This window comes from Conger conger, chromosome 15 (genome assembly GCF_963514075.1).
Source record: "Conger conger chromosome 15, fConCon1.1, whole genome shotgun sequence".
NCBI classification, from domain to species: Eukaryota; Metazoa; Chordata; class Actinopteri; order Anguilliformes; family Congridae; genus Conger; species Conger conger.
In genome coordinates this window covers 28505449-28523792 of record NC_083774.1, presented here as the reverse complement: position 1 = coordinate 28523792, position 18344 = coordinate 28505449, and the positions used below count along the sequence as shown (strand labels likewise).

Below are 18344 nucleotides of genomic sequence, written 5' to 3'. Positions count from 1 at the left end.
TGTTCAAAAATGGACAAGGAAAAGCTGATTGTCCTGGTGGAGAAACATGAAGAGATGTGCCTAATATCTGAACATAGTTTGTTGCTAATTAACCCACTTTTATTTGTATAGGCTACATAAACTACATATGTGCCAACATAGGACTGGAATAAAAACGAACAGTGTAAAATGTGGTGCGGTGTCCTAGGTGCTGTATATGGGGGAAAGCAGTGGAATTTCAGGGTCGGGGAAGAGTAAAGATGGTAAGATATTTCCGTTGTTGTAAACTGTCTTGAGTTCCACGTACTATGGAGCAGGTAAAACAAAAATGGTTTGACATTAAACTGGAGGCAAAGTTATAAAATTATAGGAGAGACATTGTCTGGAATTACCCAGGAGGGTGACAGCAATAATGTTTTCACTGTCCTGTGGCAGTCTCCAAGAAGCTGAGGATGGAAAGCACCTGAACATGGTCTGGAATTGGAGAGGAATGGTGTGTGTATCTTATGAGTTCTGGCTCCAGTGTGTTGCATAAATTCAGAAGGAGGTGTCTGGGCAGTCAGAACCGTTTTTATAGGTTCTGTGGCCGGAACCGATTTGTGAGCAATAAATGTAAATTTAGTGTAAACAGAGGTCAGCCATAGAAATGAAGGTCTAATCTATGACTTATACCCCAGATTTATAACAAACTTTGTTTATGTGCTTAATGGAATTCATATTAAACTCCAATTAAGCATTAATTAATCAAGATTACCGGAATTAAGTGTCGCTCATTTGAATGTTGAATCCAGTTACGTTTTTATATGATATGAATAATTATAATCAATTGGCTTACTAAAAAGATTTCCCCCCACCTTAAATCAAAATAAAATATGAATGAATGGAATAATAAAAGCACAGAACAAGCTTTACAACAGTCAGCTTTCATTTTTGAACACAACTCGAACAGCTGAGCCCGTCGTGAAGTCCGTTCAGATCCTACAAAAAACTGACGCCTGAAAACATGCAGGTAAATCCCACTTTATTTGTGTAAATGCATTTCTGAAGGATTTAATTTAGTTTGGATCACGTTTGATAAATGAGGCCCAATTTGTGTAGCAAGGAGCATTTGCAGGCTATGCTATTTTTCTTTAAGCTATTAAAGGTCCTGAAGAAAGTTGCAGTGGGTACTACTGATCTCTAATGATCGGTGCTCCAGGTGGTCTGGCACTCACAGTCCCACCACTCCTACGTTCTGCTCTTTAGACCTGACTTTTTCTAGCGGCACTTATTTTATGCTCCCAGTACCCTTTTCTTCCTTCGTCTAACCATATTCTCACCCCAGACCGTCGGTGCTCTAACCAGTGCTTGAAGTGGGCCAGAAAGGACCGGTACCCAGTACCGGGACTTCTACATTTTGTTCTGGGTACCCACACTTTTTTTTTTTTTTTTCACTTCAAGCACTGGATCCATGAAAGTATTTGTTATATTTCAAAAGCGATGCAAAACTGTGAAAAGGATGCAAAAAACCCCCCAAAAAATATGAATACTTTTAATTCGGCTGCCTTTAGAAAACGTTTCTGAGGAACAGGTCAGGAACGGGTCAATTTCCTTCCAGATTAGACCAATTTTCTCACATTTTCCCTGATGGGTGCAAAGAGGGGTTTCAGTGGAGGGCTCGTTTATTTCATTGGCTGTCATTAGCACCACACGCGTGGAATAAAGGCATTGTACGCCTGTCTCGTTAAGTCCATTCATGTAGGAGCCGATCTGAGTCAATAGGCACATTACCCTCCTCTCCTCCCTCCCGCTGCTGGAGCCAACGCCGTATGTTTGGCAAGGGACCAAGAACTTCATACAGATATGATTAAAGAATGACCTTCGTGTGCATCTGCTTTTTCACCGGAGAGACTGACGACGAACTAGTTTTCAGGGCTCATTTGACGCTCACTGTTTGAACATGAAAGGTCACATTGTATAATTGGTTCAAATTATGACACGTCACAATGCAGATATTTCTCATGCTTATTATCTTTAATGATAATTACCCATCTTTTCGCCAAGACACGGTGACATGCTTTGTTAGGGAGAAAGAGTGCTCTCATCACTGGTCTGGAAGGTTATTATTACAGATGCACACACGCAGCACAATTGAAAGACAAGGTGCCAACCTTAAGCATGCACACGCACCCACACAGACACACAAACAAACTCCTAACACATTTCTTGTCTATTTACAGTCATTTGGATATTTATTAGCTGCAGTTGCAGTCGCAATTTTCCAGGCTGTATTTGTACCGTCCGCTCTTCAAAGTGGGGATACCATCTGTTTATTTGTGATTTGTGGTGTTCCACTGGAAAGCAGATATGCTCGAGTTATACTTAGAGAGGCCATGTGGTTACTGTGATCTGTGATGATATATACCCTTGGAATACGAGTGGTTATTGAAATCCAGTCAGTCCTGTCTAAACCCCAAATGTTCTCTTTGATGGGAGGTGACACTGGCTGACCCTCTGTTGACACACAGATCGGCTTAGCAACTGCTGGGATGGCGCGGACGACAGTAATTTCTGCTGTGATTACACGTGTGAAACCGCGTGCAAAATTCACATTGTCTGTAATCACACAATTGGGATCTGTATGTTCTGCGATCGTCTTTAATTGGTGCGATGGTGTTCGTGGCTGCCGCAGTCCCACTGGAAAGATTTTACAGGTGAGAACTGTGTGAAAAGATTCGTTTCTGGAAGTTGTTTCACTTGTTAAATTTCAATTAAATTTGGGGGAAGCGATGCAGCGGTTTCCTGTGTCGACGTGTTTTTCTAGAAACTTCCACACACTCCCAGACCACTTGTGTTCTGGGTGTTGGGCAACCACGTCTGGTAACTTGTGCCGAGTGCGCAAGATTATGTCCATTTTCGGCATTGGCACGCACGCGTCCTCAATTGGCCAGATACAGCACGTATCCGGATGAGTGTCTTCCCTGTCAATGCACCGTTTCAGCCGGTGGAGATGTAATCACACAGGTGTGATTTTACAGGTGAGATTAATACCTGTTGTGTTAACACAAGCGTGTTAATGTGCATAGGGGTGTACCCTTTCGTTTGGGCAGGGTTTCCCATGCGTCCTGGCTGTGTCCCTGCTGTATTAATCCCCCCGCCCCCCCCCTTTCCCTCAGCGACCAGGCTGTCCTCCACGAACTCTGAGGCGCCAGCGCAGCACATTTACGGGAGCTGGAACTCTCATCTAGTTAAGAGGACTTTGGTTCCAACAACTTTCATTTCACCTCCAAAATTACTCGCAGTGGAGTGCACACCCTTCTGCGCCGCCTAATAGAGCCTAATGCATAACACTTCCTCAAATCCTTCCCCTAATGTCAAAATACCAAGCACTGTCCTCCCTTTTGTATTCTTTTCATTAAACTGTGATTGTGTCTGTTCCACATATCCTCCATATAGTTTCCTGGGTTATGAAATGGGTGATGGATGTCCCTGATGTGCCTTGAGCTTCCAAGTTACATCACTTCCTGTTTTGGTGCTGACAGGCTCCTGTCCGTCCCCCCCCTTCCAGCGTGCAGCTGGTGGGGGCGTTAACGGCATTAGCATAGCGCGTTTCAGCTCTGTGGCCCCACGTCTTATCATCAGGGGCTCAAGCGAGGACAAGTGGGGGATTTAGCAGGCTATCATCTTTGAGGCGGCATGCAGAGTTGGCGTTGGGGGGGGGGGGGGGGGGGGGCGGCAGTGTCCGTTATCTCTTAAGCCGCCGGCGTAAGGGTGCGTGAGAGCAGGAGCCAGCAAACCCGAGCCCCCCGTTTAAAGGTCAGGAATGCGTGCGGGCTGATGGACCCTCAAACTGCCCCTTTCATTCGCGTTTGCCTCCGTGTGAACGGACCACGAGGCTGCTGATGGTTCCCAGGCAGCCCTGGGACGAAGGGCCCTCTGTGCCTTGCCTGAAACAGCCCCACAGCCTCCTGTACCTCAAGCACCGCCTTTTCCGTTTGTTCAGCCTTCATTTCCATACATGGGGATGAGTCGGAAAGATACTACTGCATTCAATTTTGAACAAGCCTTCCCGAGTGTGCATTCCCATGGCCTTTCTTTTCAGGTCACTTTATTACAGTTGCCAGGAGACTTCATATTCACTCTCCACTCTCCAGCTCAATTTTTTTGCTCACATTGTTTTAGATATTAAGCAAAGTTACCTGTCTAAAAATATGCTGCTTGCTTTAAAAAAAGTCATTCGTAAACTATAACGAGTCCCAGTCTTTATGTTTGGCTGTTCTTGCCTGGAGTTGCCTGTTGGCATTTCAGCAGTTTAGCGTATTTCCGAGCGATGGAGAAACTATATTTAGAGGGGGTGTTGCTGTGTATAGAACATGGTTTTAAGGTGAAAATGTTCTTGTCCATGAGTTTTAGGAGATGGGGATGAGATTTGAAGTGGCCTCTGTCAGACATGTTGCAGTGTGTAACAAACTCTGAAGAAACTCTGTAACCTCATGAGTAAATTCCACTCCAGAATTTCGATGAGCAAAATGCATTGTGCAATAGATCCGGTACAGGACTAGGAATTCAGCAGAAAGAAAAAATATGAAAGAATAGTGAATAGCACAGACAGTGTGTTTGTGGAATAACAGTTTAAAAATGTCCACAGAGTTGAATGATTCTGTGTATCTGCAAGCTATACGTGTTGACAAAAAAAAAAGAAACAAATGTGTAGCGCTCTGGCATCCGTTTCCATGACAGCCAATAAAGCTCTCTAGGTTGGAGGAGTTGGTGAACATTCCCGGATGGAAATGTTTACCCAATCCCCCGCCTGGTGGAAAGTGGCTTGACTGCCACACTGCCCTCTGGTGTTTGAGAGTGGTAACTAAATCTGAACTAGGTTCCCTAGCCGGTTTTCAATATCATAAACTATATGATGTTCAGCCAAGGCCCTCAAAGCCATAGCAAGCCCCCCGCTGTGGGTCTCTGGATGTTCTGCAGGCTGGGTCGTGCCGCCCAGGCTTTTTGAAGAAGGGCCTGTTCAACCATCTCAGCAGGACTGCTGGATTTTTGCCCCTTTGCTGGGACTTCTCAACCCGTCCAACACGGTTCTGAAGCACTTCTCTCTGGACCCCTGAAGCTGCCGTTGATATTATGATATTTTTTGCAACGCCGCCATCCCATCAATAGCGCTCAGTCCACTATGTTCCTTAATTTATGAACCTATGGTCCAGTCCTCTTCTGAGTAAGGATGTCTGTATTTCTCATTTCTGTACACAAACAACACTTGGTCCAATTACATATGTAACGCGTTCCCGTAATGAGGAATAACCTGTATTTATTCATTTATATTTGTCATCTGATGGGGACTGCTTAGTAACTCCTTTGATTGTTTGAGCAGCCTATGCCAGATTAGTTTGTTCAGCCCTAAAAAATGCATTGAGCTAATAAGCTTCAGTGGCTCTGTAGCACCTTACGTGTACATTAGGTTTAGTATTCACCACCGCGGCACTGCGAGCTCCCTGGGGACCTGAGGCAAATGACTATAGCCGAGACTCAGACAGAGCTGTCAATGTTAACCGTTGTTTATTAAGACTGAGGCGACGCACCAACAGAAGAGATTACGCTGTCACCGGCTCCTCCCGTCCGTCGATATGAAGCCATAACCGCCGCGCCATTAATTATCGGATGCGGAGGCCCATGTGCGTCGCGTCACTTGAACAAACGGTCGTGACCTGGAATTCGGCTCGAGCGTCGAGTCATTAACTTTTATTCCGCGCCTGAACAGAACCGCAGAAACGCTGCTCTCCCCCCGTCGAAATCTGACCTTATAAACGAAAACCGTCGGGTAAAACCAGGTCTCGGACTCTGACGCTAAGCCCAGTAGGGGAGGGGGGGGGGCCTCGCTCGTTGCCATTAGAAGGCGGCCTGCCTTGCCAAGCCAGCCTTCTCCCAGCGGGGGTGCTAGACTTCACACGCTTGGTTTACATATAAAGTTCCCTTTTTAGAAAGAAAAAAAAAAAAAAAGCTGGACGCTGAACAGTGGCTGTTTTATGTCGAAGCCACACTGATAGCCGCAATCTCCACTATTCCTGACCCAGTCTAATGTCCTGCTTTCGGATTGTGTGAAATTCCTGAACGCAGACTACCTGTTCTTTCTAGGCTTTCTGCTCATAAGCTGTTAATGCTGTGGCAGCCTCATTCAGCAGAGGTACACTGCACAAAGACAGGCCTCATAAGCTCTGTTTAGCATCACATAGAGGCTCTTACTGTTTTAATAATAGGGCCATTACTGCAGAACTAACGTCTAATATTCATACAAAACTTTATTTAAACCAGGACAGTAAGCAATGTCCCCAAATATATGATTTCTTTTTTCCTGGATTCCAAGTGCAGCAGAACCCTGGCCATCGTGCTGGAGAAAATTACATGACAGCATGGTGGCCTCTGGTTTAAAAAGTAACAACGGCAGAGAGATGCTCACCATGGGAAGAAGTCAGGCTCTCGATACCACAGGTTCACGCATGACCGACTGCAGTCTCGGGCGACGAGTGGCTTTGTCCCACCAGGGCCGAGGCGCAGGGCTCACGGTGGCCTATCTTGGGTTACCGCTGCGTTAGCTCACCCCGGCGGAGCCCGGGGGCCATTTTGTCAGTGAGAGATAAATATAAATTAGCTGTGGGGTGCAGGTGCTTCAGCTTCAGTGCTCATGCGGCAGGTGGGAAGGACGACGGGCTAAACCAAACCAGGGTTATACGGGGGGGATGTGGTGTGAGGAAGGGATGCTGTAACCTTGTCACCGGCTTAACCCTTTCAGTCCCGAGTGCCAGATGTCAATCTCAACCTTATACCTTTTCAACCGATCAAAATGGCCGCTGTACTATTGTTCTGAGCCCCTGTTGAAAAATATGTCTCTATTTTCTCAACCAAAGCGAAAACCCCTCTGGATTTGGCCGGAGCCACTTGGTCGGACCCACTGCCGTGGGCCTAGGAGCATGCATGTAGGGGCTCTGGCCCTTGGCCTGCCTGAGGCTCTGTGGAAGCTCCATCCTGCTGCTGCGCAGCATCTCAAATGCCCCTCTGTCATCGCTCTTTATTTACCGTCTCTTCTCCTCCATCACCTCACTGATCTCGCAGATAAAAATACCCCTGGCAGCCGATCAATCACCGCCCGCAATCGCTGGGTTTCCACGGACACGGGCCCCGCCGTCGCGGGCGAGCCAAACCGCTCGATTAAATATAGGCTAGGTCTTTGTGCTCCGCTCTTAATGGGAGGTGAATGATGAGCTGGCCGCTCTGGCGGTGGGGAGGAGGTGGGGGGTAGGCAGGTCTGACAGTCGCATTCTGTGATTTATCCAACTGCCTGCGATTAATAAACATCAGCATATGGCGCAGCATCTAATCAAAATACTAACCGCCTGCGTTAAGATGTCACACGGCATAAGTTTCCGAATGTACTGTGTCAATGTTTATTGCTTTCACGAACAACATAATTTCATGATTAATATATTTAACTCCAATGTCTATTTAGATGTGTAATGAAATGATTCACATGTGGTTAAAGTGAAAGTAAAATAAATAAATAAATACAATTCTCATAATGGCTTGCTTGGCTTTCAACTCTGGTCTGCTTGTTGAAAAACTTGAACAACAGTCTCCACAGTCAATCAATGTCATGGACTCAACAAGGTGCTGGAAACATTCCTTTGAGATTCGTGTTGGACCACGATGGTATCACACAGTTGCTGCAGATTTGTCTGCTGCATATTCCTGCTGTGAATCTCCCTTTCAACCACATCCCACAGGTGCTCTGTTGGATTGAGATCTGGTTACTGTGGAGCCAATTTGAGTACACTGAACTCATTGCCATGTTTGTGGAACTAGCTTGAAATAATGTGTGCTTTGAGGCATGCTGTGTTAATCTGCTGGAAGTAGCTATCAGAAGATGGGCAGACTGTGGCCATGGTCAGAAACTATATTCAGATAAGCTGTGGCATTTAAACAATACTCAATTTTTCTAAGGGGCCCAATGTGTGCCTAGAACTATTACACCACCGGCACCAGCCACGGATTCATGTTTACACCAAATTCTGATCCTGCCAACTGCATGTCGCTGTAGAGATTCATTAGGCCAGGCGACGTTCAGCTGTCCAGTTCTGGTGAGCCTGTGCCCACTGCAGCCTCAGCTTCCTGTTCTTGGCTGACAGCAGTGGAACCCGCTGTGGTCTTCTGCTGCTGTAGCCCATCCACTTCAAGGTTCGACATGCGTGTTCAGAGATGCTCTGCATACCACTGTTGTAATGCATGGTTATTTGAGCTACTATTGCCCTCCTGTCACCTTGAAGCAGTCAGCCCATTCTCCAGACCCTTCTCATTAACATAGCTTTTTTGCCCACGGAACGACCGTTCACTGAATGTTTTTTTGTTTTTCACACCATTCTCTGTAAACTCTAGAGGTGTTTTTGCATGAAGAGTTTAGCAGTTTCTAAAATGCTCAAACCACCCTGTCTGGCACCAACAATTATTCAACGGTCAAAGTCACTTTTCACATTTCTTCCCCATTTTGATGTTTTTTGAAGCTCTTGACCATGTCTACATGCTTTGATGCATTGAGGTGCATGAATGGCTGATTAGATAGGTGCATTAAGCAGCTGGTACAATTGTACCTAATAAAGTGGTGACTGAGTATTTATGTGTGTGTGTGTATGTATGTGTGTGTGTGTGTGTGTGTCCATTTGTATGTGTACAAATACACATGGACACACACTCCTGTTTCATATTCAGCCTCTCTTCATTTGCGTATGTCAGTTAAACGCACCATGCAGGCCTGTTTGTCCAGAATCGACGAGTGGCTTGTCCTGAATGTTTGTCCTGAATCACGCTCGCATCTCCCCATCTCCGTACGTTATGGGAGACGGCGCCAAGTTTCTGTCTCACACACCCTGTTACCGTGAAGAAAACCAGAGGAACATTTCAGGGTTTCAGCTTTCAGAAAAAGAACACTTCACCGCGCAGTGAACTCAGGCTGTAACGTATCCAGTTCACACTACGCAGAGAGTGGCACAGCAGCTCGTGGTTGACAGTTGGGACTAGGGCTCATTTTTCCCATGGTAATGCCTGGATTCCTGACACATGTGCATTACTAATCAAAACTTGTTTGGTTGCTAATTATATATCACTTGTGTATATATTAGTAATGGCGGCACGGATGGTGCAGTGGGTAGCACTGCCGCCTCACAGCAAGGAGGTCCTGGGTTCAAATCCCCGTCGGCCCGTCAAACTCCGTGTGGAGTTTGCATGTTCTCCCCGTGTCTGCGTGGGTTTCCTCCGGGTACTCTGGTGTCCTCCCATAGTCCAAAGACATGCAGGTTAGGCTGATTGGAGAGTCTAAATTGCCTGTAGGTATGAGTGTGTGAGTGAATGGTGTGTGTGCCCTGCGATGGACTGGTGACCTGTCCAGGGTGTATTCCTGCCTTTCGCCCAATGTATACTGGGATAGACTCCAGCCCCCCTGCGACCCTGTTCAGGATAAGCGGATAAGATAATGGATGTATGGATGAATGTATTAGTCATAGTCTCATGGATTGAAAAAAAAGCACTTCACCATCCTCTGTAGATGATGGCGTATGGTGCAAAAAATAAAATTAAGGAAAATTACATGGTAGTAGGAATAGGTTATCCATCCACAGCGAACAATTTTTTTTTTATAAGGCAGAATCACAATGCCCCCTTTCTACGGCATTCTATGACATAACAGCAGATTTAAAACCAATGTTCATTACATTACATGGCATTTAGCAGACGCTCTTATCCAGAGCGACGTACTACAAAGTGCAGATTAAACACAAGTACAAGTGCGAAGAGGACCTGAGAGAACAGTACAGTTCCGAGTCCTAGTGTCAGATATAATCGGAACCCTTGAAGAATACATCAACTTCCAAACTAGTACAACAATACAATAACTAATACAAAAAACAACATCTATACAACTATATAAGTGCCATTACAGTCTATGGCATATATAAGGCTAATCATGGTGGTGAGTTAGGAAGGGAAAGGTGTAGCCTGAAGAGATGAGTCTTCAGTCTGTGCTTGAAAGAGGTCAGAGACTCTGCCGTTCTGACATCCACCAGGAGGTCATTCCACCACCATGGGACCAGGACAGACAGCAGTCATGAGCGGGAAGTGCAGGTGTGGTGAGGGGGAGGCGCCAGACGGCACAAAGTGGCAGAACGGAGGGGTCTTGCTGGTGTCTAGGTCTTGATGAGTGATTGAATATATACAGGGGCTGATCCCTTAACTGCCTGGTACCAAAGTTTTAAATTTGATGCGAGCCATAACAGGCAGCCAGTGGAGGTTGCTGAGCAGGGGGGTGACATGTGAATGTCTGGGAACATTGAATACCAGACGGGCTGCAGCATTCTGGATCAGTTCTTTCCACACCAAGCAATAACATCATACAAATGTACCACAAACTTTTTTGTGTTTATAGGGAGGCCTTATATTTGGCAGCCATTTCATTAAAACAGGCTGTTTAAAGGGTATTTGGAAAAGGTTCCTGTGCATCTCAACGTTATGCGATTATATGAGTATAAAACATGAGCCAGACATGTCGTATTTAGGCACAGAAAGAAGAGGGAGTCTTTGCACCCCCCTCCCCCTGGACTAGGTGGGTCCATCTTGTGCGTTCCCAGTGGCTCTGTGATTTGACGTCGTCACTGAGTTTTGTGACAGGCATAGGAGCCCTTTGATTGGTAGCACCCTGTGGTTTTGCCAGGACCCGTAAAAACCACAAAACCGCACAATTTAGAGGGGAAACATGAAATTAATAAATCCCTGATAAAATGTTGGGAAGGAAAGGGCGATGAGTCCAAATTCAAATCTTTTTTATTCCAAATCGTAACCCAATGAGAGGAGACCTAATTCAATTCTTTTATTCCTAATCATAACACGGAACAGCACATCGTCCCCATTAAAAATGTAAGCGTCTCTTAAGCCGAGCTCTAATGCGTTTCCGTTAGATTCTCCCATTAAATCAGGGCAGCGCTAATAGCCAAATTCGCCCAATTTTCCAAACACAAATGTGGAAATTGATTATATTTCCTTCGCCGTTGTCAGCCTGCTTCACGCTGTCATGCTGAGTCTCATGTGCCTCCTACCTCCTTGCTATCTACTCTCCACTGTCTGCTCTGCAGTGCCTGTGTCTACACAATGCGTTTCTGCTCTCCACTGTCTGCTCTGCAGTGCCTGTGTCTACACAATGCGTTTCTGCTAAGGCTGCCTGATTCCCGGTTTTTTGTCTGGTTTGTGGCCGGACAATAATGTCTGGTCTGAGTAATTGACTGCAGAAAAAAAATGCTTCAGTCCCCATTCCCCCCAACACACACACACACACACACCACACATACACCCCGGTCACAATGAAGCTTCCAGCTGCGCACGCTGCCCGGTTTTGACTAATTCTAAATCCGGCTACCCCAGTTTCTGCAGCAGAGCCTCTAGAGAGGAGAACAGGCTTATGATGTGCCTGAAGCATGACATTACACGCTTGTCCTCCGTTTCAACAGCATTCTGCATCTCGCACGGCGCCCCGTACATGTGTCACCTGCCCCGGAGCATTACATGACTGTGATACATACATGTCCCCAGTTTCAACAGTGTTGCGTGTCGGTGAAACACGTGTCCCCATTTCCAGCATTACATGCCTCCCGATACACGCGTGCCCCCCTGTCTCAGAGCGTTTTCTACGGTGGCATGCTAGCTTCCGTCGAAACTGCAGTAGGATGCTGCGTTCCCTTGTCTGGGGACAGCAAACTCCTAATCTCTCGTTGTTTGCGGTGTGTGTGAGTGGCGTGCGAGTGGTGAGAACTGGTTCAAATGCACAGCGTGAGCTTGGTGCTTTTCCTACAGTCTGGCTGGCTTACAGGCCAGCACTTATCCCTGTCTAACATAATACAGTCCTCAAAAGTGAGTATTGACACACGCCTCATTCTTCCGCTGCAATATGGTGCTTTATCCTTCTTTAAAAGGCAACAAGGGGGACAGGCTTTGTGAAACAGGCCTGTATGCCATGAGCGTGGGTAAGACTATGTGCTCCGTAATCAGAACTGGAGACTTTAGTTGATGAGCAGGCTTTTGGAAAGCTAACTCCCAGGATAAGCGCTTATCCACCACCCCCCCCTCCCGACACCTGCTTGGCCCGTCCCAGGAAACGGCTTCTCTGGCGTTAATCCTGTTCCTCGCGCCCGCAGGAAGGCCAGGCGTCAAAAGGGACAGCCCCCGCCGTGCGGGTCCGGCTCGAAAACCGAGACCGCTCACACGCTTCTGCCCCATGATCCTCTTACCGCCACCCCCCCACTTCGCCCACACAGTCACTCCCTCACTGTCAGCCCCCCCATAGAGAGCCCACCCCCCGGGTCACCATGCCAGGCCCTTTTTATAGGGAACTCATCTAGACGTGTAAATACTGTACAGGCGGGCAGAGGGAGATTGGGTTTCTTCACAGTATCCCTCCCCCCCGGCGCGCCCCCCCCCACCCCCCCCACACACACACTCCCTGTGCGTCTCTCCACCGCTCTCCTTTTAAATTAGCCAGGAGAAGGAGCGGGAGGGAGACGACGCGTGCGGCTGATTCACTGCCCCGGCCGGTCTGTTCGAGGCGAGCTTGTGATTGTGTGTCTCTCTCTCTCCCTCCCTCTCTTTCTCTCCCTCTCTCTTGCTCCCTCTTCCTGTTCCCAGAGCGAGGGCGGCCTACCATGGCAACCACGGGCGGCAGCGGTCTGGAGGTGCTCCTTGCCACACTGCAGGTAGGGCCGTGTCGTCTACGTTCATGCATGTGTGCGTACGGTGAGGTCCGCAAGTATTTGGACAGTGACACCATTTTAAAGGGTTGTAATTCCTACATGGATCCCTCTATGTGGATGTAAATGTCCAGTGATGAAAACTGACAGTCAACACTCATTTGAGTGTGTATACATCCATATGCAATGAATCATGTAGGAATTACAGCCTAACATTGTGTCACTGGCAAAATACTTACAGACATCGCTGTATGTCGTGTGTGTGTGTACTGCAGGTTCTCGTATCCGTGTGTATTTTGTTTACGCAAGCCTGCGTACGTAAGCGAGACCATGGTCATGTGCTTGTAGTTATTGATGCGTTTCTGTACACTGTGACTTGGCTCTGTCATATCATTAACTGGTAAGACTGCAGAGGTTCTCCAGGTTCAAGTGCTAGATTCGTGATCGGCGAAACAAAGTGAAAGTAAGACGTGAAGAGACTCCGTTATCTGTGGGGTATCCCTGGAAACTAGTCTGGCTCGGGTCACTCACACCACATGCATCTTCTTACATCGCCATGCAGGCATACTCCTCACTCTACCTGGAGCAGCACTGACCACTCTGTCTCTCACTCTACCTGCTAGAGCACCACTGACCACTCTGTCTCTCACTCTACCTGCTAGAGCCCCACAGACCACTCTCTCACTCTACCTGCTAGAGCACCACAGACCACTCTGTCTCTCACTCTACCTGCTGGAGAAACACAGACCACTCTGTCTCTCACTCTACCTGCTAGAGCACCACTGACCACTCTGTCTCTCACTCTACCTGCTAGAGCACCACTCTGTCTCTCACTCTACCTGCTAGAGCACCACTGACCACTCTGTCTCTCACTCTACTTGCTAGAGCAACACAGACCACTCTGTCTCTCACTCTACCTGCTAGAGCAACACAGACCACTCTGTCTCTCACTCTACCTGCTAGAGCAACACAGACCACTCTGTCTCTCACTCTACCTGCTAGAGCACCACTCTGTCTCTCACTCTACCTGCTGGAGCAACACAGACCACTCTGTCTCTCACTCTACCTGCTAGAGCAACACAGACCACTCTGTCTCTCACTCTACCTGCTAGAGCAACACAGACCACTCTGTCTTTCAGTCTACCTGGAGCAGCACTGACCACTCTGTCTCTCACTCTACCTGCTAGAGCAACACTGACCACTCTGTCTCTCACTCTACCTGCTAGAGCACCACTGACCACTCTGTCTCTCACTCTACCTGCTAGAGCACCACTCTGTCTCTCACTCTACCTGCACAGACAGCTTCCGGTCTGAATGCTTCTGGGGGCTAAGGGTTCGAATGCATGCCTTGGATGTGGACTTTATGGATACTGATTTCATTAAACAGAACTGAAGACACTGTTCTTGGTAGTAGTTTTATAATTGTGAAGGCAGTGTGCAAAAGTGACAAAAAATGAGGGTGCCAATAATTTGCACATCTTCCATCCTGGGAAGTAAAATAATAGTGTTAAAAAAATGTGTCTCTGAATAATGCAAAAAATACAGTCAATTGCCTGTGCTTATTTTTTTTTACACCATTATTGCTCATCCTTATCACGAGTGGCAGTAATTGTAGATGGCACAGTATGGCACCATAGTGGCTCCAGAAAAAAATACCTCTCTGTGCACCACATCTTTCCCTTGCTGCATTTGAGTTGCAAACGTCTTCGTTGAGTTTTGACAATGGCGATTATCTTCAGTTAAAGTAATGTGGTGGCAATTTTAGTCTACTTCACTGCCCTATGGTTTGTGAGGAAAAGTATAGTAGTTCTGATTTTTTAGTTACATGGTCATTTGATCGTTCAATTGCAAGCGTCCATTTTATTAGCGCAGAGTAGTCTCAAGTAAAATTCCCAGCCTGTATGTGCTGAATTTGATATGCTGGTTGCGAGGGACATGACGGCTCACTTTGACACCGCAACGCTCTCCGGCTATCTTCACACGGAGACATAAAGGGGGAAAAACAACATGACATCAGTGATTATAACCGTTGCCTCTGTCCACAAAACAGAGATTAACACTGCTCTTTGAAAGCATGAGACCAGGCGTGCAATGTTTAACCACTAAAAATAAAACAACTTAACAGCTTAACTGCAAAAATGGTCCACATGTTTAGTGGGTCTAGAAGTGCTACTGTAGCCTCAATGTAACCTCGTTAAGTGCAAATCGCACACATTCTCACATGCGCATACAGTACGCACGCACACACAGTGAAAGAGAGAATAAACAAAAACATTTCCATTTAACCCACCTTAGATTAACATACTGAAGATTAAATGTAATTCTTTTTACACAATCTTTGAAATGCCCTATAACTGTAATAAATGATAGAGTTTGTCCACTAAAACTGAAAATGATCTACTAAAAGTTATGCATAGCCATTTTCACTTTACCTGCGAGTAGCACTTGCATTATCAAGAAAAGCTATTGAAAAACTTAATTTGAAAGTTGCTGGTAAATCTATTTTCCTTATTGCGAAATGACATTCCACCAGTAGGGGCCTGTTCTGCACACTCAAATTGCATATTTTAAAGCAAGCAATATTGAAAAAGCTGTCAATGCAACAGAACACTCAAAAAGTAATAAACTGAATCGCTCAAAGGGAGATGCGATATAAAGAAGGAAGCATTCAGAATAGCTGTCTTCAGTAATAATTCTCTCATATTATTTTATATACTGCCACCAGCTAGAAAGACATTTCCCATCATTTTGGCCACACGCCTTACCACGGGTAAGGCAAAATGGAGCCTAAATAAACTATTGATAACTCGCATTTTAAATGTGAAATGGGGACAGCTGAATGAGTGTGGGGTGCTTCAATGTACTGCTTAAGAGCATTTATGGATAACATAAACCATTAAAGTGTTAAAGTACTCTCTTTCATCTCAAGGAGGCAGCAAAGAAGATCGATCTCGGTCTTTTACGGTCTCAATTTATCCGGCAGGATATTTACAGGAGTGATTCAGGTGCACAGCTCCGCTCACGGGTGCGATACAATGCCTTAAACCAGCAGTCCACGGACCGACGGCTTCCTCAGTACTGTACCCAGGCACTTAGACCCTCACTTACTTTCCATTGTTCTCATTCTTCCCCGTTTCTTAAGACCATCGTGTGAATATAGTGTCAGGTTATTGAGCTGGACTCTGAAGAGGAACTGAAGGAAGGTTTCCATTTTGTTCAATGGTTTGGCTAATTGCGCAGTTGCAGCATTTGCCGCACTCTGTTATTTTCAGGGTGAACATACATTTAGTGGCACCATTCACATGGCTGTTAGGGAAAATGCAGTCAGAAAACAGGATTTCGTTGGCTGCTGGTTAGACACCAGTCATGGCAGTGTATTGCTGCACAGCAGACCTGGGTCAAATAAGTAATTGTTTTAGAATCAAATACCTTTTCTATGCTTTTACCAAGCTTGTCTGGTGGATTGAAAACGAATGAAATACTCTCAAAAAGTGCATACCCCACCTTCTGGTCATCTTGGTTGGCTCTGTTGGGCCAGGCAAGATCAATCGAGCATAGAAAATCCATAACAATTATGTATTTGAGCCAGTTCTATGCACAGCCTAACTGAGTTTGGGTCCTGGGTTTTCTGGAGTCTGCAAGGGTGAGTGTGAGCCACTAGCGGTAAAGATTGAGCCCCTCAGTGCAGTGACTCAGGACACATTTGTTCACACTTAATGAAGTTAAGAGGGGTTTTTTTAACCAGTCTGGGAGTTAGCATGTCACCATGAGTATAACCATGTGCTACACTTTAATAAATGGAAGATTTTCTCTTTCAAAAGTTTGAAAGATTGACTGCAGGAATAGTCAATTCTGAGGCTCGGCCCCCCCTTGTTCTGTTACTTCCTGATGTAGCTTTGCCTTATGCACTTTGTTGTCTGTCGCTCTGGATAAGAGCATCTTCCAAATGCCTGTAATGTAAATGTAATGCAGCTCATACGGTCAGACGCAGGGCAGTCTGCACGAAGTGGTCTGCACACATGCTAACGCTACTGTTCACTCGTCTCTGTCTGTCCATCCATCTGCTCTCTCTCCCTCTCTCCCTCCCTCTCCCTCCCTCACTCTCTCCTTGTCTCTCTCCCTCTCTCTCTCTCTCTCCGCCCGGATGCTTCAGCTGTGACAGTCAGGATTCCTCTCATTCATCCTAGGGCTCCCATGGCCTGGATAAACCCGACGACACCATCACTCATCTGGGATCTTAGGGCTAAGCGCTAATCTCGCTATATACCTTGCTCCACAGCTGACAGTCGGAGTTAAAGGGGATAGTTCACTTTCTGGAGCTTTTGACGACCCTGCCAGGTTTTACGACGGCGGGCATGGAGGGTCTGTGGTCGAAAGAAAGAAAATACACTGCCGGTAACTCTGATGTCGCGAGTGTGATCGGCGTTGTGCCTCTAGAGGTCGTATGTGCGTATACGAGCCTATTATTCTTTTTAAAATTACTTTTAATCTTATGTTTGTTTGGAACGATTTCCTATGGCCATGCCATCTGCGCTGGAGGTAATTGGGCCGCCGCTTCCTATATCAACATTACTACTCTGAGACTGAAGAGTTTGAGCTGCTCCAGGAGCTGTGTGATATAAAAAAAAATTTTATGTTCATAATTGTGAATAAACACTATAAAGAGGGTCTGCTCGTATATAGAGTCTGGAAACATAACGTCACAGGACAAGCTGCCGTGGAGTTACTTGAAATGGATTCTTGTTTCAGCCCACGAATCCCCTGGAGGCCTTGATGCTCCATTGTAAAGCCAGCAGAATTTCTGAAACCTCTAAGCCTCGGAAATATCCTTCATTGCACACAAACACTGTTGAGGCCAATGGAAACATACTCAACAATGAAATGATCCATAAAAGACACTGCAGAAAGTTACACCAGGGAGATGTTCTCCAGGTTTGCCATGAAACCCAAGCATGATCTTCCAGATGTTCTTATCCTGCTCCCACATATTTTAGAGATGTATACATATTTTATTGGATGTAATCTCTTCTCATAACATAACTCCAGCCAACACAGCGTTGAATGAGCTAACAGATAGTCGCTTAGTATGAATAGTGGTCTGGCCGGAATGTTCTCCTGAAAATAATCTGTTAGAAAGTGCCTGTTACACACTCACTTTAGGTGTCTTCAGTGAATCTGGAGGATATTTAGCGTTCCAAGTTTCATTCAGTCATTGTTTTCTCTAACCCTCATCTTGAAGTAGCTGGTGAAAGTAAATACTTTCCTTTGCCAACATTAAACCCTTGTAATCTGCCAAGCTAGAATGAAGTGGTATTTTCCTTTCAGTGGAACTTGAGCAGAAAAGTAAACTGAACACCATAAATCTAGATTTTCTTTCTTTAGTGGCCAGCTTGCTCGTGAGTAGAAGGGCTTCCAGGCCAATTACCCAATTGCCCTTCATTTGTATTGAGTGGAAATAGAAACTTGTGACTGGCGTTTTCTTACCGTATACCCACCCAAGCGCCCACCCCATTGTAGTCCATAGTGAAGCAGGTTCCTGGAGCATGTGTGGTAGTTTGAGGTCATATCCCTGCACTCACTACAGGTAGAGAGTTGAATGAGAGCTCA

The 18344-nt window shown here is 46.1% G+C and overlaps 1 protein-coding gene across 4 annotated transcripts in view; it reads left to right on the top strand.

Annotated features, from left to right (window-relative positions):
* Positions 1-18344, top strand: part of LOC133111399 (cytosolic carboxypeptidase 4) — a 157954-nt gene that overhangs the window by 6153 nt on the left and 133457 nt on the right. For 3 of the 4 annotated variants that reach the window (XR_009704991.1, XM_061221729.1, XM_061221728.1), the window contains exon 2: positions 12676-12743. Coding sequence is in view for 3 of the 4 variants with exons in the window: in XM_061221729.1 (XP_061077713.1) it covers positions 12676-12743 (68 nt within the window). In the remaining variant the exon portion in view is untranslated. Of the gene's footprint in view, positions 1-12537; positions 12744-18344 lie in introns of those variants that run through there. The other variant, XM_061221730.1, reaches the window with a different exon arrangement.